Source organism: Crocuta crocuta, unplaced genomic scaffold, assembly GCF_008692635.1.
Source record: "Crocuta crocuta isolate KB4526 unplaced genomic scaffold, BGI_CrCroc_1.0 scaffold89, whole genome shotgun sequence".
Lineage (NCBI taxonomy): Eukaryota > Metazoa > Chordata > Mammalia > Carnivora > Hyaenidae > Crocuta > Crocuta crocuta.
Window position 1 is genome coordinate 11,067,929 of NW_027551559.1, and position 10,138 is coordinate 11,078,066.

General features: G+C 67.3%; 1 protein-coding gene across 2 annotated transcripts in view; it reads left to right on the forward strand.

Annotated features, from left to right (window-relative positions):
* SLC12A7 (solute carrier family 12 member 7) overlaps positions 1-7,529 on the forward strand; it is a 19,016-nt gene extending 11,487 nt beyond the window's left edge. Inside the window, exons 17-22 of one of the 2 annotated variants that reach the window (XM_077749418.1) lie at positions 8-139; positions 975-1,082; positions 1,494-1,672; positions 2,152-2,166; positions 4,899-5,032; positions 5,899-7,529. In XM_077749418.1, the coding sequence (XP_077605544.1) occupies positions 8-139; positions 975-1,082; positions 1,494-1,672; positions 2,152-2,166; positions 4,899-5,032; positions 5,899-5,990 (660 nt within the window). In that variant the 3' untranslated portion in view covers positions 5,991-7,529. The remainder of the gene's footprint in view (positions 1-7; positions 140-974; positions 1,083-1,493; positions 1,673-2,151; positions 2,167-4,898; positions 5,033-5,898) is intronic. The other variant, XM_077749419.1, reaches the window with a different exon arrangement.
* The last annotated feature ends 2,609 nt before the right edge of the window (positions 7,530-10,138 follow it).

A 10,138-nucleotide genomic window follows, 5' to 3' on the forward strand; every position in this document is an offset into this window, starting at 1 on the left:
CAGCCAGGTGTGGAGGAAGTGCCGGATGCGCATCTTCACGGTGGCCCAGGTGGACGACAACAGCATCCAGATGAAGAAGGATCTGCAGATGTTCCTGTACCACCTGCGGATCAGCGCGGAGGTGGAGGTGGTGGAGATGGTGAGGCGTGGGGACTGCCGGGCGCCCTGCTGGGGCCACGTGGCTCCGGGCTGGGGAGTCCCCGCCCACCTGTCGCAGTGCCGGGCTGGCCTGCGCTCAGGCCTGGGCCTCGCCCCTGGCGGTTCCGGGGGCACGTTCCGTGTTGTGGATCCTGCCGCGCCGTTTAGATTTGTCTGACGTTTTTCTCCTCGGGCCGGGCTGGGTTTACGAGTCTAGGGGCTTCTGGCAGTGGTAGCAGAGCTGACGCGCCCTGCTCAGCGTGTCCTGAAAGACGATGTGACACCCAGCCTGTCACAGCTTGTGAACCCGGGGCCCGGGCCCCTGGGCTGTGAAGCCCGTGGTCCCACCTGCGGGCCCTCGGGTGGGAGCGTGTCCCCAGGCCCACGGGAACCTCTCACGCCCGTAACATCTCCCCGGGCAGCAGCCCCTGGCAGGCTGGCGGGAGCGGTGAACAGGGCTCAGGCCCTCGGGACAGAGGGGGCGGTGTGTGCCCGACACGGACCCCACCCAGGGCAGGGGAAGGACCTGGGGCTGCCCACCAAGCGTCAGGCCAGGGGGCTGGAGGAGACCCCGACCCCGAGGTCAGCAGGCGAGCCCCAGCCGTCGGCTCTCGCGGCACAAAAATGGCTCCTGTTGGCTGCGGTCTCAACTTCGTACGGGCCGTGGCTCGAGCTTGGCGTGGGTTCCCGTCAGGGGCTGCGCCGCGGGGCAGGGACGGGCCCCCCCCCCCATCATGGTCACAACACGGACACACGGACACGCTCCTGCACGCGTGCCTTGGGAAACACACACTGCGCCTGGGGCGCCTCTCACTTCCATGTCCGGGGACCCCCAGGTGGAAAACGACATCTCGGCGTTCACGTACGAGAAGACGCTGATGATGGAGCAGAGGTCCCAGATGCTGAAGCAGATGCAGCTGTCCAAGACGGAGCGGGAGAGAGAGGTGCGCGTGCGCGCTGTGGGTGCCAGCAGGTCCGGGCCTGGGGTCCCTGGAGCCGTGCGCCCCCCAGGCTGGGTTCCCCGAACGGGCAGTGGCACGACTCTGCCTCGGCCTGCTCTCCCTGCGCCGTCCCGGGTGTGAGGCTCGAGCCCTCCAGGGCCCCAGGGCGCCCGCGCACACACGCGGGGTGCTCAGGGCGAGCGCCTGCCGTATCGAGTGCAGGCGCTCCCTATCCCTGGCCTTTCCTCTGTGGGCTTCAGAGCCAGGGCGGGAAGCAGAGGGGAGGAGGGGACGAGTTTGGTCTGGAAGCCGGGGGTGGGGTGGCGCTGGGCCCCTGCGAGGGACCCTCCTCTGGTGCGTCTCTTCCCGGGAGACTGGGAGACCTTCCCGCTGGTGCGCCTGCTTCCCCTCCAGGCCCAGCTCATCCACGACAGGAACACCGCATCCCGTGCCGTGGTGGCCACCAGGGCCCAGGCCCCGTCCACCCCGGACAAAGTGCAGATGACCTGGACCAAGGAGAAGCTGATCGCCGAGAAGTTTAAGAACAAGGAGCCGGGCGTGTCCGGATTCAAAGATCTCTTCAGCCTGAAGCCGTGAGTGTGGCCCGCGCGGGCTCCTGGGTGGCAGGTTCTGGCTGTCACAGTGCGGTGGGTGCAACCTGTGGCCGGGCAGGCCCGAGGGCCACAGTCTGCTCTCGGGCAGAGTTTGCGGGATCTGGGATCACAGCAGCCAGGGGTCAGCGCCCTCAGGGTGCTGGGAACTCCCGGCTGTGATCCCACCAATCGCGTAGGCTGCCTGCCGGGGCCTGGGGGCTGCTGGCGGCATCGGGCTGAGAGCCCCCGGGGTGGGCGCAGGGGCCCGTGGGGGTGTGGCGCGCCCCCCAGAGCTGTTCAGTGAGGACCAGAGCCTCAAGGCCTCATGCTGTGGGGAAGGGCATGGGGTTTGGACCCCGTTGAGGGGAAGGACCAGTTAAGCTGGGGACAGGCAGCCAGGTGTGTCCGCAGTTGTTTACAAGTGCTCATCGCGCTCACCCTTGAAGTAACCTACTGTTTGTGTTTTCTCTTCTGTATAGAGAATGGGGCAACCTGTAAGTGCTCTTATTTTATTTAGGACGTTTCTCAGACCAGTTTTCTTGCATGCTTGCCATGCACTGCTCGTGAACTGTGTGTGCGTGTGCAGACGTGTGCGTGTGTGTGCGTAGCCCTGTGTGTGTGCATGCACAACCCTGCATGTGTGTGTGCATGGCCATCACAGCCCTGTGTGTGTGTGTGCATGGCCCTGAGTGTGTGTGCGTGTGTGCTTCTGCACGGCCCTGAGCTTGTGTTCGTGCACAGCACTACACGTGTGTGTGTGTGTGACTCTGCGTGTGTATGTGTACGGCTATGGATGTGTGCGTGCATGGCCCTGAGTGTGTGTGCGTGTGCGCTTATATGCATGCATGGCCCTGCACAGCCTTGCGTATGTGTGTGCATGGCCCTGAGTGTGTGCATGTGCGTGCACAGCCCTGCATGTGTGTGTGTGTGCACGGCCCCCAGTGTATGTGCATGCACGGCCCTGCGTGTGCACGCACACGGGAGTCTGCCTGCTGCAGCCGTGGCCTTCAGTGGCTTCTGCTTCCCTCACTCCTCTGTGCAGTGCGGCTCAGAGCACACAGCTGAATTCCTTCTCTAAACCCTTCGAGGGCTGAGGTCTGGGGGGCGGGGGCGGGGGGGGAGCTGGTTCTGAGCTGGCTCTGGAGCAGAGAGAAGCAGGTGCTGTGGTAGCTGTTAGTTAATCCGTCCACACCCTGGAGGCTGACCATGCGGGCTCTGCTCTGTAGGGGATGGGACCTCGTCCCGTTCGGCAGCTTTGGGTGCTTTTCACCCAAGGAAGCTGCCGGCCTTGGTGTGAAGAAGGGTGTGGACAGATCCTGCGTGAGCTCCGGTGCTGGGGGGCAGCTGGACGGGCAGGAGGGGGCCTGCCCCGAGGTCGCTGCACGCCCCCTGCCCCCCACGCCTGCGGTGTGGCCCCTATGGAGGCGGCTTCCCCGGGGAACCCCTGTGCGTCACACACCCAGGACACGGGCAGGTGGCGGTCTGTTGAAGGAGTGACGTGTGCAGACATGCCTGGGAATCTGTGGGGAAGGGCAGGGACACAGGGCTCTGGTGTCTGCTCCTCTGTGAACTTCAAAGTGCCCCCCAGATAGTCTGTCAAAACCCAAACACGGACACACACGGGACTGACCAGGGTTTCCTTCCTAAAACGCTGTGTCAAACGTGGGCTCGCCAGTCCCGTGCCCAGGAGGGCACAGGGCTGGCGCTGGGAGGCAGTGGCACGGGGCTGACGAACCGTGGTGTCCCCTGGGGGCGGGAGTACCTTGGGGTCTCTGTGCAGGTGCGTGTCTGCCTCTGTCGAGTGTTGTCCTGGCCATGAACCCACCAGCAGCCAAGGGACCAGCACCCCCACTTTGCTACGGGCGCCCCGCGCCCCCGCACTCGTCTGCACTGGGCTCAGTGTGCCTACAGCGTGTGGACTCGCGGCCACCGCAGGGAACAAACACAGCTCGTGGTGGCTTCCTGGCCCCTCCGTGCCTCTGACCTTCATGAGGCATGTCGCCCTGGAGCCAAGGGTCCTTCAAACCAGACCCAAGCCTCTGATTTTAAGATTATATGTGTTTTCCAAACTTTTAGCTGTAAGAGACCCTCTAACGTCACACACGCTCATTTCTCGAGTTGCCCTTGTCCCCAAACACTGGTGATTGTGGTCTGTCCCGGCAGCTAATGCAGGGCTTTTGTGACGGGAGGTCCCTGATTGTGGCCCAGATGGGCCGCCAGCCTGTAATTTCATCAGGCGAAACAGCGGGGTTGGGGGGGGGCTCGGCTTCCTGCTGGGAATTGGGGGTTGTGATTGCGTTCATTCTGATGGAGGGCTGAGCTGATGAAAGCTGAGTCCTGGACGCCACTCCCGTGGGCCTTTCACTGACCTGGGTGTGGGGGCCTCTGCCCCTGTCACGTCTGGGGCACGGTGACCCGCTCCCAGAGGGCGGCCCTCGGACTCCATCGTGCTGGAGACCCGGGCTCGGAGGGAGACGGGCGCCACCGAGGCAGGAGGCTCCCAATGCCTCCCGGGACACGGAGCGGGGAGACGAGGCCCTGAAGGTGCTTGAGCCCCAAGGAGCGTGTGTGGGCAGGGGGCTGTGGGGACTCTCCCCGGGGGGTCGTCAGCGCCAGCGGCCGAGAGCCTGCAGCCCTGGGTGGCCACTGGGGACCAGGTGCCGGGCCTGGTTGCTGAGCAGTGGGAGCTCCCGTCCGTCTGCCCGGGCTGGGCTGAGAACAGTGTGGCCCCTCGTGGTGGCCTGGTTCTTGCCCGGGATCCCCAGCCCTGAGCCGCGTGCAGGGGCCCCGGCCCCTCTTCCCACAGCGCGTGCGACCACCTGGGTCAGGACGAGGGAGGTGCCGAGGTGTGCGCTCCGTCCAGTGGGCTTATCTCAAGGCCGCGTGTAAAGCGGGGCCGTCCCGTGGCGCTGGGGCCTTCCCTAGGGGAGAGTTTAGAGCCCGTAGGTGTGTGAGCCCTTTGCACGCCCGATGGTGAGCTGGGTCCCCCGGGGGGCGCTGCGCGATGTAGAAGCTTGGCAGCTTGGGGACGCCTGGTCTAGAACGTCCGGGGACCAGAGCTTCTCGTGCTGAGCAGTCGTCCCCGGCCTGTGCCCGCCGGCCTCCCACGGAATCACCGCCCCTGTGGGTTCTCTGGGGAGCTGACGCCCTGAGTCCGCCCGGGATGGAGATGGGCAGGGGGCTCGGGCCGCAGGGCCGTGGGCACCAAGTGGCCGTCTCCCCACAGGAACCAGTCCAACGTGCGGCGGATGCACACGGCCGTGAAGCTCAACGGTGTCGTCCTCAGCAGGTCCCGCGGCGCTCAGCTGGTCCTGCTCAACATGCCGGGGCCCCCCCGAAACCGCCAGGGGGACGAGAACTGTATCCTCTGTGTGCGGCCTGCGGGGCAGGGTGAAGGCAGTGCCCGTCGGGGCATGTCGGTCCGCTCCCCTCGCTCACGGGGCCCCTGGGGCTGGGGGTGGAGTGGGGTGGGAGCCTCTACCCCCCGGTCCGAGTGCTGGGAAAGTGGGGTCTCAGCAGATGGCTCCTGCTTGGCGTTGGGGTATCTGCAAGTGCGCGGGAGCCGCAAACGCGCTGAGCGTTCTCGGCGGAGGCCCTCAGCACGGGAGCCCAGCAGTCAGGACCCAGGCGAGGTGGGCGCGGGCCCAGGCCGCCGCCCAGTGCTGGCTCTGCTGCATCCTCCGTGGCGCGTGGGCCCGCGTGTTCCCTTCGTTCTGGACGAGGCAGAGCGGAGCCGTCCCCCGCAGCGCCCGTGTCCCCAGGCGGGCCCGCCGCCTCGCCTGGCCGGTGCCGGTCGTGGCTCCGCTCCACTGCGAGCTGGGCTCGCGGCCTTTAACCGTGTGCGCCTGTCCTGTGACGGGGTCCCGGGGGACGGCCCCGCCCCCCCGTCCAGCACCGGGGGTCGCCGGTGCCTCTCAGAAGCTGGAGGACCTCTGCCTGCTGACCAGACCAGGACTTGGGGCCCCTTGTGGGCCCTCGGGGGACTCACCTGTCTGTGCCCAGAGCCCCGGGGGGTGGGGCGTGGGGTCCCCGTGGGGTCCCCCCTCAGGTCCCGGCAGGCCAGTGCGGAAGCCAGCTGACCCCAAGCGCCCTCTGCCTGGCACCCGGCTGAGGCCTGCGTTGGGCCACAGTGGGGCCCCTTCCCCGTACGCGCCCCCCCGCCCCCCCCCGGCCGGGGTTGGACCCCAGGTCGGTGCAGCCCGCCATCTCCTTAACCCGGCACCCAGACATGGAGTTCCTGGAGGTCCTGACCGAGGGGCTTGACAGGGTCCTTCTGGTCAGGGGCAGCGGCCGCGAGGTGGTCACGATCTACTCCTGATGTGCGGCCACCCAGGAACACGCCGGGCTGGGCTGGGAACTGCCCTGGGGGGCTTCCTACAGAAGTTTCCAGAACGGCCCCACAGCACTCCTCCAGGCCAGGAGCCAGCACACGGCCGCCAGGGTTTCCTCGTGTGGAGGGGAGACGCGGACGCTCCAGGGGCCCGGGGACGCGGCCTCCGTGTCCTGACCTCCTGACCCCGCGCTCTGGACCTCAGGCTCCAGACGTGGATTCCTTGGCCGGAGCCACCTGGTCGTCATGGTTACGCTTTAGTTCCGCCCCATCCAAGACGCCCACGGGAAAGCACGCTGGGACGAAGGTCACCTTCATGAGGGGCCTGTTTAGGAAGGTGGCCGAGGGCAGCGGGGCCTGGTCCGCCGCCTCAGCACCTGTCCCGGTCACGTCCCTGTTTGCGTTCCCGTCAGTTAAGTCCGAGAAGAGCCACCCACGCCTGCGCCCCTGGCTCAGCCGGGCAGCCTCGCTTGCACGCCCGCCCAGTGTGGGCACGCCTACGGAGGGGAACCCCGGGGAACGTGGGGTGGGGGGGGGTCTCAGGTGTGCGTTCCGCGGGAGTTCGGCTTCAGGCTGGGGTGCAGCCGGGACAGAGCTGGGTCCTGCGCGGGCGGCCGGGCCGGTTTCCGAGGCGCGAAGGTGGCGCCTGCTGAGGCTGCATGCGGCCCCCCACCTGCATGTGCCCACCCTTGACCTGGGTCGCACGCCCGCCCCCCAGGGAGGGGCTGGGGCGGCGGCACCGAGCTGTGTGTCCCCTCCCAGCGGGGGACGGGGACGGCCGGGCAGGGGGCTCGCGGGCCGCCTTTTGGGTCCAGACTTCACGCTCTGCCCGTGGCCTGTGCGCTCCGGTCCCGGTGGTGCCACCGCGGGCGGCTGCCCTGACCCGGGCCTGTTGTCTGGACAGTTTGCTTATTTATTTAGGTCCGTGGGGAGTTTCAGTGACAAGTAAGGTGGCCGTGAAGAAATTGTCTCTGCGAACGAGCCCCAGGTGGCCAGGTCCTTGCCTTTCTCTGGCTTCCTTGGGCCCTCGGTCCACGATCTGAAGTCTGGCACGGCCTGGGCGTGTGTGCCGGGACGAGCCTGGGGCGCGCAGGGCGGCAGAGAGCCCGCGTCTCATCGGAGGGACCACTGGCCAGAGTGTGTGCCAAACAGCCGCAGCTGGGCGTGGGGCGTCCACACCTGCCCGCCGTGGCTCTGCCCCAGGTTAGGCAGGGAGACCCCCCTGCGTGGCACTCGGGTGTGTGGTGGGGGCGTCCCGGAGGGCACCTGTGAAGCCACAGCGGCCTCCGTCCTGGCTGGGGAAGCGCCACCGTGTAGCAGGAGCGCCCGTGACCCTGAGCACACGTTCACGCGGCGGCGATGTGAGCGACGCGGCTGCAGGGGGAAGGCTCGGCTGCGCCCGCGCCCCTCGCGGCGCTGAACGTCGTGGAGCCCTAACCGAAGCCATTCTGAGTTGGTTCCGTGGTTTTCTCTTACAGCTTCCTTTGTATGATTGTGTTGGTAGAAAAATAAATTGTATAAAATCAAGCCCGTTGAAGAGTCCTGCCCAGACCCTCCCTCCTCGGATCGTATGCCGCCTGGTCGCCCAGGGCAGACGCGCGGGCCAAGGCGTCCTCGCTGGAATTGGGCCCGAGAAGTAAAGCCATGAGTCCGCAGGGAGGTGTCCGACCCCCGTGTTGAGGCGCTCCCGCCATGACGCAGGGCTGCTGTTTGCTGGCCTCGGAGGGGCGGGCAGAGAACGCCCGTAATTGGACGGAGGCCCTCGTGCGGGCTCCCACGTGAGGCTGCGGCCGGAGGAGGAACAGACCCGGGGTCCTCCCGCGCGGCTCGTGGGGACGCCGAGGCCCCCCTCCCCCAGCCCCTGACGGCGCTCGGCCCAGCGGTTCCACTCCCCGGGGCCGGGAGACCTGGCCCCCACGTTCACAGCAGCCCAAGTGGGAGGCCCCAGGGTCCATCTGCGGGAGGGTGAATGGCGTGGTCTGCATTCGGCGACCGCAGGGCAGCATTCAAGGCCGTGAAGCTCCCGTTATGTTTATTGTTACCGTTTTTGAGAGCGTGGGGGCGGGGCTGGGGGAGAATTGTCAGCCCGCCCTGAGCTCAGTCCTGACCTGAGCAAAACGCATCCGTGGCCCCCCACTGACCGAGGCACCCAGGGACCCTCATGGGGGTGGAGATCTAGCCCGCACAACGTGGAGGTGCGAAGCCAGTCAGAGGTCGAGTGTCGTTTGGTCACATTTAATGCGAAAAGGCCAGAATGTGGGCCAAACCAGAGACCCGAAGTGCAGGGTGATGGCCGTCCCTGGGGCAGGCGGCAGTGAATGGGTGACCGGCCAGGGCACGGGGCTTCTTCGGGGGGTGAGGAAAGTGCACAGTCTGAACAACTAACACACTGTGTGTGTGTGTGTGTGTGTGTGTCTGTGTGTGTGTGTGAGAGAGAGAGAGCCATTGGTTCTGGTGTCCCCTGTGGGCCTGACATGTGGACACCACGCTGCTGGAGAGTGACCCTCCTTCAGCCCTGATGGGGAGCGCTGGCCAGGCCCGGCCCCCCCACCCCCCCCACAGGACCAAGATGTCACAGCCACGGAGGTGGTGGGGTGAGGGGCAGGCAGAGATGTAGGGCAAGACTTAGCAGAGCCTGAGCGTCCTGACTCGGCCACGGGCCGCAGGTTCCCATGGGACAGGTCGTGTCGGCTGAGTGAGCCTGTGTCACGCCTTATCAGAGACATCAGTGAGTCCTGTCACTGCCAAGAGGGATCCCCGCTCCCCATGGGTCCGAGGGGCAGTTGTGCCCGGAAGTGATGGAGGCCTTCTGCACAGCTGTGAACAGGAGCCCTCCGTCCATGTCTCGGAGGCCGCGTCAGCCAGGACCCGACGGGTGGGAGAAGCTGTGGCCAGATGTCGGGGGAGAGAGGGTCAGTGGGGGTGTGGGGTTCTTCCAGACACAGGCATCAGCAGGTGCAAAGGCCCTGAGGCAGGGACAGCCTGAGGGTGGGAGGGGCTGTGGGTGGGGGCAGGGCTGGGCAGGGGACTTCCTTCTTGGAGCAGCAGGAAGCTGTACCTCTGGTGCGGATGGTGGGCGCAGGAAGTGGGGAGCCGAGGAGTTGGGGGCCCTGCTAGAAACAGGTGAGGTCGGCAGGGAGCGAGGGGGCAGGGCTAGCGGGCTGCCTAGACTCAGGCCTGGGGGGGATGGGGCCTCGGCCTTGGGTGGACGGGGCAGGAGATCCCAGAGCTCAGGAGGGTCGGGGCTCCAGCGTGTGTGACCACATGCTCTGGGCCATCCCCCCAGGCTCCACCCAGCCTTCCTCCCGTTCCCAGGCCGGTGGGAGGGACGGACGTGAGGGTGGGACGGGTTGGGGGACAGTGGCCTGGGGGGGAGGCTGCTCTGCTGGACAGCGTGGAAGGGTGTGTGGAGGCGCAGGACACCAGAGCACCCAGCGTGGCTGGAAGGTCAGTTTGCAGCCCAGAGATGGCACGGAACACGTGACGTTTCACAGCAGCGCTGCCAGCAACTGACCCTTGCTCCAGACGGANGCTGCCGGGTCCCTGAGGCGTCCACACACGCGGCCTCGCGGCCTGGGCACGGGTCTCCAGCACCTACCAGGTCCGAACCTGGGCGTGTGGTTCTCGACTCCAGCCAGGTCCGGGCAGCGGCTCCTCCGCGCAGCAGGGGTGGGGCTCCCGCGTGCGCCGTGGGGGTGAGAGGCCCCAGACGACAGCCAGGCTGCTGGCGGCCCCAGGCCCAGCTCCGCCGGGAAGGCCGTGGGGAAGTCACGGGGGCTCCGGCGTCCTCCCCGTTAGAGGCTGCGGCCGGGCTCGGGCCACCGCCGCGGGGCCTCCGCACAGCCCGTCACCCCGACACCACGTGGGGCCCCCGGGCACGGAGCAGGTCAGGGGGAGGCTCCGAGGCCAAGCCACCGGTGCCCTTCTAGCCTCGCTCACCTTGCGGGTGCCCAGTGCGTTCAGCCCCAGCAGAGTGCCGGCCGCCGGAGGGGCCCCCAGACAGCGCCCTCACCTGACGGCGGTGGTGCCCGGGCGCCTCGGCCAGCACCCCACCCTCTGCACCCGGATGCCTGACCGGGTGGCCCCGTCCAGAGGGGACAGCCTTCAGGCCTGCGGGGGGGGGGGGGGGCCGGCTC